This window comes from Nelumbo lutea, chromosome 5, assembly GCF_056320005.1.
Source record: "Nelumbo lutea isolate HS-2025 chromosome 5, American lotus-T2T, whole genome shotgun sequence".
NCBI lineage: Eukaryota > Viridiplantae > Streptophyta > Magnoliopsida > Proteales > Nelumbonaceae > Nelumbo > Nelumbo lutea.
Window position 1 is genome coordinate 41833986 of NC_142688.1, and position 17698 is coordinate 41851683.

The 17698-nt window shown below is 39.2% G+C and overlaps 1 protein-coding gene across 3 annotated transcripts in view; it reads right to left on the reverse strand.

The window, feature by feature from the left end:
* The window catches only part of LOC148851965 (kinesin-like protein KIN-14C), a 37177-nt gene extending 20983 nt beyond the window's left edge, over window positions 1–16194 (reverse strand). Inside the window, exons 1-10 of one of the 3 annotated variants that reach the window (XM_088944488.1) lie at window positions 15982–16194; window positions 10927–11212; window positions 10697–10854; window positions 10487–10597; window positions 9072–9339; window positions 4826–4953; window positions 4586–4669; window positions 4406–4483; window positions 4236–4328; window positions 4092–4121 (exon numbers count right to left, since the gene is read on the reverse strand). In XM_088944488.1, the coding sequence (XP_088800614.1) occupies window positions 4092–4121; window positions 4236–4328; window positions 4406–4483; window positions 4586–4669; window positions 4826–4953; window positions 9072–9339; window positions 10487–10597; window positions 10697–10854; window positions 10927–11101 (1125 nt within the window). In that variant the 5' untranslated portion in view covers window positions 11102–11212; window positions 15982–16194. Of the gene's footprint in view, window positions 1–4091; window positions 4122–4235; window positions 4329–4405; window positions 4484–4585; window positions 4670–4825; window positions 4954–9071; window positions 9340–10486; window positions 10598–10696; window positions 10855–10926; window positions 11213–15977 lie in introns of all 3 variants that reach the window. The other 2 variants (XM_088944489.1, XM_088944490.1) reach the window with 2 other exon arrangements.
* Between the last annotated feature and the right edge of the window lie 1504 nt (window positions 16195–17698).

Here is a 17698-nt window from a genome sequence, read left to right on the forward strand (position 1 = left end):
CCTGTGAGGGGATAAACATGTCTTGGGTCTCTTCTTTTGGATCAAATCACTAGTTTTGATTCTTTCCAAAAATGCTTCCCAACAAAAACTACCAACCTTATGAGGAATTGGTTTGTACCAAATCTCTTTGACAAGGAAAGGAAGACCCAAGGGATTGGTTGGTTGTGTTACAACTTTGAAGAAAGAGGCACAAGAGAAAGCCAAGGGGGGCGGGGGTCCAAATTCTAGTGTCTTCTTTTGTGGGGTCCAAGAAGATACTTTCAAGAAGACCTAGGAGACTCAGGATGCTATTTAGGTCTGTATTTCTAACAGCCCTCCTCAATCCCAAATTCCACCCAGTCCCAAAGTTGGAAGAAGAAGGGATAATGAAGGAAGAAACTAGCTCATTTTTCAAGTCAAAAAGGATGTACAATGATGGAAATTGATCCTTCAAAGGGGCATTCCCCACCCAAGTTTGTCCCCAAAATTTTATAAGGTTGCCTAAATTTAAGTCATACCTAATAAGAGGGGAGAAAACTGGCAAGTCATGGATGGCTTTCCAAGGTTATACACTTGTAGTCCTTGCCCAAATTCTAGCAACCCATCCGTTTTCCTCAACCCATGAATGCTCGCCACTATGATTGATTGCAAATTTGACCAATTAAAATTACTATAGGTCAACTACAACTCTTTAAGCTCACACCTTTCAATAAATTGATTGAACTTTCTCATACTTGTGTTAATTCTCTACCTTGGGATGGTAGTCTCTTCAATGAATCTGGCAACATTAAAATCACCCCCTAAACACCAAGGCCCTTCCCACATTACATCTAACATAATACAAAGAGGACAATAATCAATCAACTATATATTTGAAGCATATTCAAAATGTATTCTGGATTTACCATAACTTTTGGTACTCACATCCACCATTATACAATATCTGGAAGCATGGACCAGTGTTTCAAAAGGCATGTCTAGGCTTGGTGAGATTGGTACACTTTGAACCCAAGTACACCTCACCCAGATTGTTCCACATTTTGATTAATCAAACCATGGATTTGATGTTTAACAGGAATTTACCGACTGTGTATTGTAGCTATGATGCTTAAACAATTTTTATCAATAACAAAAACTTATATTAATAAAATAAATAGAATTGCATACAAAACTCAAGGGGAGATAAAATGACTTAGCTCCCCAGAGAACCCGAAAAGAAAATTACAGAACAGCCCAAAATAATTGACTCCTTCCCACTCCCTACTTTGCCAAGTTATCTGCAAAGGCATTAGTAGAGTTCTCGTCACCTATTGAAATTGAATTTTCAAGCCCCTAGATAACCACTTAACCTCTCTACTCTCATAGCGTACATCCAAAGTCCACAATCCTTCCTTAACCAATTTAATACTAGTTGGGAGCCTCCTTCAACAATCAGCTTTATGAACATTCAATTCTTTTGCCTTCCTTAAACCTTCTAGAAAGGCATGCATTTCAGCTCTAAGAGAGTCACCCCTCCCAATGGGACCTAAGAACAATGCAAACACTTTCCCACTTCCGTCTCTGAATACACCTCCTACACCTGAAGGTCCTAGGTTACCCTCACTACCCTCGTCAAAGTTTAACTTACAAATCCTTGGGTTTGTGGAGACCAATGGGGACATTCGGAATGTTTAAAGGCATCCCCAAATACTTCAAAGGCCATTGTGAAACCACACACCCCAAAACCTCAGCCCTCTCCTCCATGTTGATCCCCACTATATAGCTCTTATCAAAATTTTTCATGTTTAAACAACTTTTCCTATTAGGGACTTGCATGTACATGGATGTTATTTATATTAATAACACAATGCTTTAACCAGTTCTTCTAGTAGGTATCTTGAAATATTTTATTTCTTCAAATTTATATTTGCACATTGTTTCATAATAAAGTTTCTTTTTTTCAAAAGTTATTGTCTCACTTCACCAGGGGTGTTCCACTCCTTGCACTTCAATCTCTAAGAATCCCTTATTTCGTTGTGTTTCTAATTTTCCATGTTTGTGTTAATAAGACAATGTTCTAACTTTTTTTTTATAGGTAACAAAACTTTATTAAAATTAAGAAAGAATAAAGTACATACAAGGCTTAGAACCCAAAAATAGGCCAGACTAGCCATCTACCCCATCTTAATAATATTACAATCAAGCCTATAACATTTGTTCACCACAAACCCCTTGTTTAGCCATTGCATTTACAGATCTTTGAACCCATTGAAAAGTTACAACTACTTCTCTAACCAGCCAATTTATCCCCTTGATTACTAGTCTATAAAGCCACATTACCTTGCTGTTGAACCCTATGCAACAGTTAATACCTCGGCTCTTATTTTGTTCACATTACCAATAGGTCATGAAAAAATAGTGCTATTACAGAACCATTGCAACTCTAAAGACCCCTCCCACCCCTGATGGGGCAGGATTGTTGATGCTGATTCCAATAATAGTTAGTTTTATGGTTCACCTCGAAGTGGTTCACACCATTTTTTGAAGCACTGCCACTTTAGTAAATGAACTGGCTACCATCCTCCAACCTCCAAGGACGTCATCATGAAAAACAGGCCAAAGATATCCATTCCACATTACTTTTGGTGCAACCAAATAAAACTTCCTTGGAGTGACACTTTCCATTAATGTCCTTGCATTCCTCTTCTCCCAAATCGTCCAAACAGTAACTGCTCTTAAAGCATCTCTACATGATTCCGCCTCTTTTTTTGTTGAAGAAATGTTGTTAGACTAAACAGACCTCTCTGTTACATAATTTGGAGGGGTCCACCTGCGACCAAAAAGCAAGAAACACCACTCCTAAACACAAGAAATAAATAAAAATGAGATTAGTGAATGGAAAGATTACACACTAGCTAAACACAAGATACAAACATGTAGAGAGAGATACCAGCCAGGTCTCTTCTTCTGAGGTCTTTTGCACATGTTGATTACCTCATGATACACCTCCCAACAGAAAGCCCTTATTTTAAGAGGCATGGAATTGCTCCAAATCTCTTTAGATGGAAAAGAAGTGCACCAATGAGTTAGGTTTGGACAGAGCACAAAAGAAAGAGGCACAAGAAAAGGTTCCACAAGGGTGGGTAATCCAAACATGACAATCTGGTCTACAGAAATCAAAGAAGACACCATCTAAGATTTTAATAGGGGTTTTCAAGTCTCTAAAACCCCTATGAAAATAGAGATCCCAATCCAGCCCATGAATAGAAAAGGAAACAGATTTAAACACAAGCTCAAGTTTGTAGGTTTGAATGGCATAAAGAGAAGGGAAGATGTCTTTCAATGGGGAGTAACCTATCCACATGTCTTCCCAAAACAAAATTCTGTGAACAGAATTTGCATCATACCTGATGTAAGATAAAAATACAGAGAGAATACATATAGCTTTACAAGGAGATTCTAGGAGGCCCTTACAACCACACCTTCATCCCATCCATTAACCTACAAACCATGAATGTTCACCATCACTTTGTGCCATGGTTTACCAGCCTCTATTGCCAATCTCCACAGCCATTTACCTAATAAGGCCCTTATTCTGATTTGCGAACAACAAATAACCAAATGATCCCTTATATTCTCTTCATCACCACTGTCGTTAAGCAAGATTATGTCATCAGCAAATTGAAGATGTATAATTACTAGCTCTCTCCCAAATCCCAACCCTCCACCCCTTAATTAGTTTATATGAAATTTATACTCATTTGAAGGATTCTAGTGTTAATAGTTAGTGTACATGCTTGCAAGTTAGCATACAAAACCAATAAAATAACTTAAAAGCGTATAGGAATTCAATAAATTTAATATTTTCAAATTCCATCACCTAGCACCCCATGGTTGCCTAGCCTCCCTTAAGTGCCTTGAAAACTATGGATATAACATGCAAATGTTTTAAAAAGAGCAGTGGATAAAATTGTGAGACAAAAAAAAACACTAGTAGTGGATAAAGAAGAGAGCAAGGATTTGTGAAAAATATATATATTTCAGAAAAAGACAATGAAATTGAGATAGACATGAGGAAAAAGTGCTCAAATAGCTATGAAAATCAAAAAATTGATGATAGGTTAAAATCAGACCTTCATCTGCTGCAGTTGGTTCATAACAATCTGTAACAAAAAAAGGAACCTTTTCAACTTATATGAGCGAACACTAGTGGTATAATAAAGAATTAGAAAAATGTTCATGCCATCAAAATGTATGATTGTCAATTGTTAATGCACCTTCGTCTCCTCATGAACACCAGTTGCAAGGGTTTCAAGTACTCTGATCCTAGATTGGTACTTCTCTTCGCGATCCTTGTAGAGATTATTTTGCTGCAGATATGAGAACAATAATAAGGAATAGACAAAAAAATTATCTTCAAAACAACCAATTCCTGAAATTATATTACAGTTCTCAAGTGTTCTGCCTGTGTAGCAATCCGCCGTTCAATCTCCTGCACTACTTTTTTCAAAAGACATGCCACACGCTGTGCAAAACAAGGAAAAAAACAATTTTTCACATTAGAGATTCTGTTATTGATCCACTGGTGGTTTACTATAACATCAAAATGTCTTATCATTTGGCATACATGAGCTATTTCCCCATTCTTCCTTTCAATGCTTTCATCTAAAATCCCCTTCACAACACTCAATAGTGACTGAGTTGGAGCATTCTGCAATAAATAAATAAATAGTATAAACAAAGGTGAGGATAAGGGGAAACATGATAATCACTTGGAGAGGCATAAAAAACAGAATGTTTATTATCTAATGATGAAACCAACTTGATCAATTACTGAGGCCATTTTACAATAGGTACAGGAAATTACCTCTAAACTGGTAGATTTCAACATTTCTGAAATCTTAGTGGCAGGGAGATCGGCATAGCGCCCTTGTTTCAACTGAAATAAATCATGAAATTTATGCCCAACGTGATGTATTAATGCAGCCGAAGGGCCTACAAAAAGAAATAGAAAAAGGAAAATCAACTGCTTGAGCAATAAAGCACATCAAGAGTTCACAATGCAGTCACCCATTTATTTTAAATCCTGTAATACAAGATTGCTTCATGTCTAGCATCAATGTAAGGCATCACAAGTTAATGGCCATATTAAATTATAAACAAAGGAAAATTCAGTTTATTTCATCTTTATCAGATTGGGCTTGCATATAATCAAATTTTGTTGAGTTCGTTTCAGCAAGAACTATCTCAAAGCAGTAAATGTTCATATCCCGTTGCAGGTTACATGTATATGTTTCTGGTACCATGTTGCATAAACATTTCAAAATCTGCATGGACCTGCAAAACATTAAAATCCCCACGGGAATAATATCATGTAAACACATGTTATGGGCCCGCGCGTAGGATCTTGTCACGGGTCGGTCCACCAGGAGAGACTCCTGTCTTCCCTTGCCCTTGGCCTTGCGTACAGACCCTATGGTGGCAATCACGTGGGTGATTTGTCCAAGAGATCACCCGAACTCTCCTCACTCTCTTTCTTGACTGCGAAAACTGAATGCCTTTATTTCAATTCGTAGCTCCTTAAATAGGAGATTACAGAAGGAAATTCCTAATTAAACTCAAACTCCAACTTGAACTCAAACTCCTAATTACCTACTATTGGTAACACACTCTTACTTAAGATAAGATAAAGATGAGGATAAGATAAGATAAGATAAGGGATAAGAAATAAGGGATAAGATAAGCTGGCAGCGAGTTGGCTTGACGTGTCCAGATAAGGGTGGGCCCACCCCTATGAGCTGTCGTGTGGGCCCCGCTCTGCTGCTGCTACCGGGTGCGTGCGCGCGGCTCATGGTACTGCTATCGCGCAGTGCGTGCATGCAATGCTGCTATCGCGCAGTGCGTGCGCGCGGCTCATGGTGCCACTGCCGTGCGGTGCCGGGCGTGTGGGCGGTGCGTGCTGCCGTGCAGTGCGTGCTGCCGTGCAGTGCGTGCGGTGCACACTGCTGCCTGGCGGTGCGTGCTGCGTGCCATGGTGCCGCTGCCGTGTGGTGTCAGGCGTGTGCACGGTGTGTGCTGCCATGCGGTGCGTGCTGCTACCTGGCGATGTGTGTTGCGCGCTATCGACAGTGCGTGCTGCTGTGCGGCGCTGCTAGGCGATGCCTGCTGTTGTGCGGCCTGTTGTGCGTGCTACTGCCTATGACTGTGCCGCAGTGAGCTACGGGATGGTGTGACCATAACATTACACCCCTCCCGGACTACGAGCTTGTCCTCAAGCTCGTATTTCGGATACATGGCTTGGAACTCCGCCAATGGATCAAACGGCTACACACTATCTCTCAGTCCACCAACAGCATGAACAACTAGGACTGCCCCGTTGCTCAGTGCATAAAGCTGGATTATTTGATGCAGACCCCAGCCACCTTCTTTAGTTTCCAGCTCCCAGGCGTAACCATGGCTTACAATGACTACACGCTCTGCTACACTCAAGCCAGCCGCAAGGACATTGAAGTGTTCCCTACCTCCTGGGTCATATAGTTTGAAGTAGTTTTGTGGAAGATCCACATAACAGAAATCACGTACTGGACCACGACCCCGGTGTGCTATGCTGTGGATCATAAGAATGCACCAAGTATGCATACAGTAGAGGACCTCAAGAGCGGCCTTACCGAAGAGAACCATGCATTTTAAAATATCCTCTCGGCCTTCCCCATATATATTTTCCTCATTATTACAAAACATAGGGTTGTCCTTGAACACAAAATCCATGTCATCAATATAAGCTTGGAAGAAAGTTACCTCTATATCCTACCCCTCCACCTTACATCTCTTGCGCACTCCTATTTCTTGGATTTCTGTATAGTTACCATACTGTTGTGCCGCAACCATAACTTTATGTCCACGCCGAGCCAAGGCCTTCGGTAAAGCCCCAGCAACATCGCCAAGCCCACCTGTCTTCGTCAAAGGACTGCATTCTGCAGGTTCTACTATAATGTTCGTGACATCGTCCCCGACCCAAGGAGGAGACTTTACAGTTTCATCCTCTGTGCGTTGATCCTTGGAAATAACTGCGGCTGTAGGGGCAATGATCTGTTGCTCAATGCATGCCTCTGCCCAGTCCGGACGGCGTCTATTGGTGTTGGTGGTTCCCTCAGAACTCATTTCTTTGTTGGAGATGAATGCTTCCAGGCGGCGTCGCAGCTCTCGGACATCTTCCTTGACTTCACGAACCTCCATGCTAGTTTCTGCTAGCCTATGTTCCAGTTCGTTGACCTTGGATGATAGCTGTTCCATATCGCCCGTGACGTTTGGCTCTGATACCAAATTGTTATGGGCCCGCGCGTAGGATCTCGTCACGGGTCAGTCCCCCGGGAGAGACACCTGTCTTCCCTTGCCCTTGGTCTTGCGTACAGACCCTATGGTGGCAATCGTGTGGGTGATTTGTCCAAGAGATCACCCGAACTCTCCTAATGGGTGATTTGTCCAAGAGATCACCCGAACTCTCCTCACTCTCTTTCTTGACTGCAAAAACCGAATGCCTTTATTTCAATTTGTAGCTCCTTAAATAGGAGATTACAGAAGGAAATTCCTAATTAAACTCAAACTCCAACTTGAACTCAAACTCCTAATTACCTACTCCTATTGGTAACACACTCTTACTTAAGATAAGATAAAGATGAGGATAAGATAAGATAAGGGATAAGATAAGCTGGCGACGAGTTGGCTTGACGTGTCTAGATAAGGATGGGCCCACCCCTATGAGCTGTCGTGTGGGCCCCACTCTGCTGCTACTGTTGCTGGGTGCGTGCACGTGGCTCATGGTGTTGCTATCGCGCAGTGCGTGCGTGCAGTGCTACTACCGCGCAATGCGTGCACACGGCTCATGGTGCCGCTGCCGTGCGGTGCCGGGCGTGTGCGCGGTGCATGCTGCCGTGCAGTGCGTGCGGTGCGGTGCGCACTGCTGCCTGGCGGTGCGTGCTGCGCGCCATGGTGCCACTGCTCTGTGGTGCCGGGCTTGTGCGCAGTGTGTGCTGCCGCGTGGTGCGGCGCTGCCAGGCGGTGTTTGCTGTTGTGTGGCCTGCTATGCGTGTTGCTGCCTATGACTGCGCCACAGTGCGCTGCCGGATAGTGTGACCATAACAACACAACTCTCCTAAGCAAAAACATTTTACTTTTAGGAAGTAACCGAAATGTACAAAGATATGCGCACAAATTTCATGCAAGCAAAAGAAAAGGACAAAACATCCCTTGCACTATAGCCCCTATCTAAGGACTACTTAGGCATAGAGCTGCCACTATAACCCTATAGAAAATAAAAAATAAAAATAAAAAAATTAACTCTGATTTAAGCCACCAGCTATAGAGTTCATCTCTCCTGGATTCTAAGTGGTCTCAACAGTGATAGAGATTTTCTTTTTTCATCAAGATAGTGAGTGAGACTCCAAAGAAAGACAGAAAGGTTGACATTTGGCGGATCCCTCCGGAATTTACTATAAAAGGAAACAATTATGGTCTACAACATATACAATATAATACCCCACATCATCCAAAAGGATACCGGTGAATTCGGAAAGAATAGGTTTACAAGATAACAAGAAATAAAAGAGAAAATCATAAAAGGATTGCAAACAGAGACCATTGGTCTATCTTATTAGCTTATATCCAAATAAATTAGACCTTTAATTTTGAAGCAATAAAAAGAAGCATGAGTTGATAAATGAATATGAAGAGCAATCCATGGCCTCATCATTGATGCCTTGGTATAATTAGATACCCATCCTAGAGTAAGTATATAGCAATCCATACAATATCAATGTTCTTGTAGATACTTTAGGCCCGACCAACTGATAATAGCCAGGAGGAAAAATTTGTGTCTGACAGAGAGAAAGATTCAGCACCAAAAAGTGCATAAATTGACTGCTAAATGATTTGTCCCAGTTAACCGGGAAAAAATGTTTGCAAGTTACAAGTAGCCATCATATAATAGCTTCTCCACAATATCAATTCAGTCAATGCAAATCATGAAACAACTGCAAGACATACAAGACATATAGCAGTCAATGTCTCACTACAATGTTTGCCACTAAACACCAGAAAGATAAGTCTTTCCCTACCATGCCGAACATGTTGAAATTTTGAATCAGGAAAACTCTTTCGTCTCTCTTCTCTAGATAGTATAGTATGCTGTCCATGTGAAGATGCATCCAAATGTGTACCATTAATTCCCTCCAAACATTCAAGTTCAGAGATTTTCCATCTCTTCCTAGGTTGGCCTCCAGACTTAGCAACTGAATCCAAGTTATAAATATTATCTCCTCCAAAAGTGGAATTAAATTCCTCCTTAAGTGTCAACAGGCAATCTAAAACTGTAGTCATAGAGCCCTGTACCAGTTAACCATAAGAAACAGAGAGGGTGAATATGCTATAGAACATCAACTCAAACAAATATACTAGAACCATACTTCCAATGTATGACTATATCTTTGATGCACGAACTTATGTTACATATGTTTTAGTGTGACAAGATGTACAACATGTTAGTCTCTGATCAGGTGTATGCCCAGTGTTTTAAAAGCGCAAGAGGCAAAAAAAGGCATAGGGGTCAATTTGCGCCTGAGGCGCAAGGCAAGGCACACGCCTTTTTAAGAAAGGCGCAAAATTTAAAAAAAAAATGCAAAATTTTTCAAAAAATGCAAAAAATCAAAAAATTTTAAAAATAATATTAATAAAAATATAAACTTAAATTTTAAAACAAATGTTTTAAAAAACCTATTATCTAAAATCAAAATACATAAACATAAACATGTAAAGCATATTCAAAAGAGAATTTAAAAATAAAATCAAACATACAAAACATTTTCAAGCATATAAAGCCCACAATCTCTTTTTTTCTCAATTACATTACTTCAAGTAGCTAATGTGACATATTACATTCCTGATTCTACGAGCCGCTTTTGTGCCACGCCCCTCAAGGCAAGCCCAAACAAGCCCATGTTAGGGTCTTAAATTCTTAGTTTTCACACAAAAAATAATGATTTTATAGTTTTAATTGCTTTTTAAGAAGATATTTTATTAAGATGAATGAATGAACAACATTACCAAAAAGGGGGGTTCTACTCCGCTTCGGTGAGTGAGCAACCCTAACGTGGACTTATTTGGGCTTGCCTCGAGGGGCATGGCACAGGGGTCCGGGGGTTCTGCCCCTGACCCAACCGCTAGACTCCAAAAGGAAAAAAGCGTCAAATTTTCAAAAGGCACACACCTGGGCTGAGGCGCAAGGCACACCAAGAGCACACCTAGGCACACCCGGCGTGCACCTTTTGAAAGGGATGCACTTAGGGCCTGGGCGAGGCACCTACCCTAAAATACGCCTCACCTGTGTGCCTAGGTGCACCTGAGGCGCGCCTTTTAATGTGTATGCCATGCAAGACTGTAAGCATTTGTGAGATATCCATGACCCAGAATTTGTATTCCCACACACAACATATTTTGTCCAGAAAACTAGTCATTCATGAAATACAATGTATACCTGTTCCAGGTCTGAGAGTTCAAACCTGGGCAATCCCATTTCATCCATGGCTATCAGAAACCTTTTGACATTCTCCAAATAAAACTCAGAAGAAAGATCAGAACTATCCACCTACAAGACAACTATTACTAAATGAAATCCCAATTCTTAAAACTAATAACTGACAGTACCACTGAAAATTCAAAAGAGGACCAGGTCAAAAGAATCCACCTCATTTACAGAGCCAGGACTTAGCATGTTTAAAATACTACACAGAATAGTTCCATCAATTAAGCTGGCTCTTATATCCTCTTCAGAAGCTTCCAATGAAAGCCTTAAATCAGGAAGAATGCCATTTAACCATTCCACCAAATCCACTCGTTGCTTAGCTGTAAAACAAACCACAAGTAAGTGACTTAAAAAAGGAAGAAAATAGAAAATGATAGTGTGGCTTTCATTACCCTCAGTCAGAATATTAGCATTTACTGTTGGTTCAATGACAACCCCATTTAAAGATGCATTTGAGTTGTTAAAACCTCCATTTTCTTCAATGTTATCTCCAGCTTGAGAATTCATGATGAGATTGTCAGAAAGGAGCATCTGGCTTAAGAGCCAAACTCTTGAATGCAGTGTCATGGGCAGACAATCCCATGCTTTCTTAAATCAAAGGAGGCAATTGATCTCCACAACGAAGAAAGAATCAAATAAAATAGCTTGTGCATATATTGCAACATAAATGCATGGTTCCTGGAAAAATGGATCATCAAAAAACATGTAATTACCTCTATATATCATAGAACACCAAAACAACTTACCTGAAATAAATGTCAAACATATCATTTAGTAATTGTATCAAAAGAAATAATGCACCAAACCATGTTGATGAACTGAGATGGTATCATCAATTGACAAACCAGGAGGATTGTCATCATCAACTAGTAGATAGCATCCTAAACAACTTTGCACAGAATCACCACAAAGAGCACTTCCCTCCACAATATAAACTCCTCAGTCACAAATTACAAAGGAAATTAAGCTACTTATTTTGCAAAAGAAACAAAGTACATTGCTTGATTTCCCAAACTTAATCAGATAGTCAATTTCAATTATTCTTTAGCATGGCCATCTAAAAAAGTGCAAATACTGATCTCTATTGTATACAGCTATTTCTTCCAATCACACATGACAATTAAGGAGGTGCAATTTTAACAAATGCAAGAAGAAAGAATGCATTAAAAATATCTCTATTTCTACTTTTTATAAGCAACAGTAAAAAGTTTTTCATTAGACAATCAAAAATATTCCTTCTTATCCAATAGTTGATAGAAGGGTACAAAAACAGTACATTAAAAATTATTAGAGAGTCTGAACTTCTTGCAGTGTCTGAGCTGTTAGGATTGTTGAGTTCAGTTTGTTTGGGGGAAGGTGGGTCAAATTCTAGAATTTGGGGTCCTAATGCCAAAGGGTCCTTTTCTTGTAAATCCTTTCTACATTCGATGGTTGCCACACAATCTTCTCAATTTCCAGTCAAAAAAATTTGGTGCCCTCCTATCCCCCCCTAAAGTCAGTGCTTTTTGTTGGGAAGTTTCTCATGGTTGTATTTACACCTTTGATGTAATTCAAAGGAAAAGACCAAACTGGTGCTTGTCCCCTAACTGGTGTGTCGTGTGTAAATTGAATGGTGAGACTGTTTTCCACCACCTTATATCTTGCCCTTTTGTCAGTTTTATTTGGAATTGGTTTACTTCCCTTTTTGGGTGCAGGTGGTCCCTCCTGACAGGGTGAAAGGCTTATTCAACCATAATGGTATCAGTGGTATGACAAGGAGGGGAAGGATTCTTTGGAGATGCACTAGAGCAGCAATACTTTGGACCATCTGGGAGGAAAGAAACAATAGGATTTTCGAAAGTAAAGAAAAATTCAAGGAAGCTTTAGTTGAAACAATAACATTAAGGGTGGCTCACTGGGTAAAAAGTTCGAAGCTGTTTTCAGCTTTCAAGGTTGAAGATTTTTTCAGGGTGTGGGGACTCATTGCTGCTTCATCATCTATGAGATGACAGTTTGTTGAGACTTGGTCCCCTCCCAACAGAGGGTTGGAAGAAATTTTGATGGGAGTTGTGTGGGTAACCCAGGCCCTTCAAGTATTGGGGGGGGGAGGGGGGCGGCGGCGGCGGCGATTAGAGACGAAAATGGTTCCACCATTGCCCTTTATTCCGGTCCTGTGGAGGTAGGTGATGTGACAAGGGCAGAGTTTCTAGCTGCAGTTTATGGGGTTGAGAAGGCTAAAAAGTTGGGGATCAATAGACTGAACATCGAGGGAAATTCAAAAACTGTAATAAAATGGTTGCAGAAAGGGGAAGGGGTGACATGGCAGTTGAAGAATGAATTCAGAAGATTTAAATGGATGTCAAGGAACTTGTCAATTCAGGTGGGATGGGTAAGGAGATCTGCCAACAGTTTGGCAGATAGCTTAGCAAAGCCAGGGGTTCACAGAACGGATATGTTTTGGGCACACTTGTAATTCTGTACTGGGTCAGCTTACTATGCTGATTTCTTTTGTAACTTATTGTTGTATCCTAAAATATTTCAATCAATAAAAGTTTCAAAGTTATTGATCAAAAAAAAAATTATTGTTTGTGTTCCTTTCTTAATTACACTTATGTCTCCACTTGCAGCTGGCATTAAACCATTTAGACTGTCTGACCATATCAAGCTAAGCAAATTCTGACAAAACTGATCATGGTTATTGTTTTGTGTTACACTGGTTGAAGAATTGAGTGATATATGACTATGATTGAAACCAATATTTGATATTTTGAGGGACACATGGATGAATTGTACAAAGGTAGTTAATTCTACTAGAACTAAGAAAAACAGAAGTGACAAAATTTCCACTATCATACTTGACAAAAACTCAAAACTCCTAAAATATGAAAATAATATATGAGTAGACAAAAATAAATACTAAACCAACCCCAAATGAGATGTAAAATGGACAAATATCCCTATTATCCAAGAATAGAAAATATATAAAATTCACAGATATTTCTGATGTTGGTTATTTAGCTTTCGCACCATAATATTGTCTATTACAATTAACTAGTCAAAATGTCTCTCATGGAAGAAGGACCACATTGAATGGTAACTTTTCCAGTCTAGTTATCAGATGAGAGCACTCGCTTTCATTGCAAGGGTCCCATATGTTTACTCATCTGATAGAAAATTCAGAAAGACAAACAAAATAAATTGAGGTATGCCCCCCTGTAATATATGTTTCTTGAAATTCTAAGAATAAAAATAGGCCATAATCCAATGTTGGTCACAGCTATCTGGGGTCTTGGGAGGGGTGGACCAGGTATGGGCCTGAACTTTGGCCTTTTTGTCAGCACAAAGTGGACATTCTCAGATTCAAACCCACAATATCATGCTTGTCAACCCAAGATTTTACTATTACACCAAGTAAGGGCCCCTTATTGCAATTCTAAAAATGATTCTATTTATTGCCCATTTGTTTCATGTTCTTATGCTTCTAAGAATTGCAAACACTCTTCTTCTCCAACTAAAAGTGAAGTTTGATTGAGGTGTATTGGAGCTGTTATTCTTTGGTCCATTTGGGAAGAGATGAACGCTATAGTTTGCCAAGAAAAGAAAAAATAACTGGATATTTTGATAAGAATCATTTGTTTGAAGTGTTGGGACCGTCACTGGAATCAATAAGATCAATTGAACAGTTCAAATCAACAATGGCAAGTTCTTTAAAGTGTTTCCAATCCCATGAAACAACCACCACCTTAAATCTTGCTGAGCTTTCAAGCAAAAGTCTACACAAAGGGGCGAGTGCAAATGAACAACCAAGATATACAAACATTTGTCAACACATAATGCATGGCCTTATCTTTCTAATAACAGTTGATCTCCATGCTTGATGTGGATAGGTGGAGAAAAAGAGGAGAGCTTTTTCACTTTAAACGAGTTTGAGTGAATGGATAAGGTCCATAAGGTTGGATAAGGATTAGGCTGAGCAATGGGTGTGTAATGGGTGTGGGTGGTTAGTGGAAGGATTGCACTTCAACCAATGTCCAACCCAGCCCACCCAATTGCCACTCCTTATCACTAATGTCTTATGTGCGCTGGTGTCCTAGAATTAACACTTAGCTTTACTTAACCTTACATTCAGCAAGTCTACTAAAGGTAGCAGAAAATAGCAAATGGCAACAAACACCAATATTGTTTATCTGATGGGCACAACCACTTGAACTAAGAGTAATAATAAATGCCAAGCCTTAAGGCCCATAGAATTGAGTGCAACTGATAAGCCTTTCTTGTCAGCTTCTTGTTACTCCTGTTTTAATGGTCCTGTAGTAGACGAATGGATGGCTAGTTTGATCATAACCATAGATACAGGTTTTAGGTTATCAAATGTTGATAGGAATTACCATTAACAGAGCATTTGGAAACCGCCTCAAATTGGATAGACGGTTCATTAGATATGATTACAATTGCATTGGTCATTGTTCAATCCCACATTCCATTTGAGCCTTATATTGTTATAACCAACCTTGTATGGGAGTTCCCCCAATGGATAATAGCCATTCACACTTTTAATTGCTTAATCATATACAACTTGCCAATAGTACAGGGTCTATCCAAAAATGTAGAGAGTTCTTTTGGACTGAATTTTTTTACCATGAACAAACAATGTCTCCCTTCATGCCACATACTAAGTGCTATTTGGAACTTTTGTGGGTGCTTAGGAAAGCTTGCCAAATGGCTCAAGTAGCTAACTTTTAACGGTTGAGTTGTTTAGACAAGAACTCTAAACCACTTCAAATACACATTAGAAAATGCACCCAAAAAATCTCTAAGAATGACAAAAGGCATATTCCTCTCAAAATCAAACTAGATTAAAATAAGCATTACAAAATGAATGAAAAAGGTGTACTCTTTCTTCCTAACCCTACAGTTTCCAGACCAAAGTCAAAATCTGTAGTTTCTGGTTCAGTAAAAATAAATTAAGACTCGTAAGCTCCATCACCTCCCAAATTGACCACCGGAAAAAGCAAATTTCCAGTCTAAAAGATACACAACACTGAGTAGATCTCAAAAAAGACCAGCTAATTCGAGAAATGGCTTCACCACAGACTCTAAGTTGATAGATTACAATTTCAGGTTCGGCATTCCAATTTGAAACACTAAAATAGATCTCTTTACAGCTACATTGCACGTAAACATGATTAAAACTCCAAGTATCAACACTGACAAAGCACAACATAAGTTTATACACTTGTATGAAAACCCGACAATAACTAAATTTCTCTCTAAACAGTAAAAATCATCCCAAAAACAGTCGTTCTTGCCACAGTAACATACATAGTCATCATCAAAGATACACAGCATGCATACTTATAAAAAAAACCCACAAAACAAACAAACCCTAACTGGTGAGAAAAATACATAAAAAACAAAAAAAAAAGAGAAAAAAAAAAGCAATAATACAAGTAGAGATCTGGACCTACTGCAAGAATCAGCCCTAAACGGGATAACGGAGCCCTAAACCACTAAACCCTGTTCTTTATGCAGTCTTCGACCGGCGGATTCTCTTCGCTTAAGAAAAAGCAAACCCATATATAGGTTTTCTCATTCAAATCAAATTACCGCTACAGAAACAAAGAAAAGAAAGCGCTGCCAACAAGAAATTCAAATCAAAATATCAAATTCCGTATCGTCTTAATTATTAGGTAAGACTTCTCAGTCTATGCACTTTTGTTTTGTGACCTGATGAGATCACGTTCATTCCTACGAGTTCGAATTGTATACAGTTCTGCTGTAATGCTTAGCAAATTATTATGTGCCACGTCATTCCTGTGTACATAGGTCCCATTAATTAGGGTGATGTGCGTTATCGTTATTGGACCAGTACCCTCCGGTTCCCGTAGAAGATGCTACGTGTAGTCCAATTTTCTAGACGAGTTCGCATCAGGTGGAACTAAGCTGCAGGACAAACATGCAGTGTCCAATAATAATGGAACACGTGGACCAGCAGGTACATCTCCGTCTTGATTCTTCCGGATACCTTCATTTGTTTTGAATACCTCGTGACCTGATTAGATCGCCACTTGTCCAGCATGGTTGAACAACATTAACGCGGAAGAGAACTGGGAACAGAGCTGAAGCGATTTTTTTTTTTTTTTGACGAACGCTTGAAACGGGATTGTGGGAATGGTTTGAGAAATAGGAGGCTATAAGCAGATGTGCTCTATTTTTTGCTACGTGGATAAACACTGTGGCTGATCAGACCGTTCATTTGGCAGATGACCCTCTGCAATGTCCTAAGTATAACTTTACATCCCAATTTGTATATAACAATTGAAGTGACTGAACATTATTTTTAAGCCTAAGTGACGGAGGGGCCGTTTGATAGTGGTTAAAGTTGACAAACTGAAAGGCTTATTGTTTTGTGTTTTAGTGATAAAATAATTAAATATTCAAAGGTATAATAACCTATCTAACTTTAGATTTGGAGTGTCAATTGGATCGAATTTGGTCCAATGCGAACGGGTCCAATATGAGTTCATTATAGATAGATTAGGTCCAATTCAATCCGATTACTTTGAACCGTTTTTCACTTGTCAAATTCAATGTCTAAACTATTTAATCTATTCAAACTTGTTTTAATCTAAATTGCTTGTAACCAAAATTTGGTTCATTAACATCTGTATAGGAATGGATATTAGTTCAATCCGACCCAATGCAATGTAAATTCATTTGTTCAATCCAATCCAATAAATACACTGCACCATTAAATCTAGACTGGTCTAATTCAATATCTTTTATTGGTCTAACGGATTCAACCCAAAACTAGTCCGTTGGCATACTTAGCTCTACGCATTAAGGACCCCAAACTTCCTTAAAATCTTATTCACTATCCTATAAAAAAAATCTTATTCAGTCAAAAATAAAGCAAGAGATTTATCACCAGTTTAGATGTGATCAAATCTTACTTAGAGTTGAAGTTTTTTTTTTTTTTGGTATAACTCAGAGTTAAAGTTGGATTGACTACTAAACCATTGAAACAAATCATTCAATTCAGCCACTTCATCCAATAATTTGACTACCAGGCAATTTGAATATAAAATTAATTTAAAGAGAAGGGGTTATTTGTTGGGCCCCAATCAGGGCTTTGGGGCTACAATTATAATATATATTATATATAAAATATTTTTATTATAAATG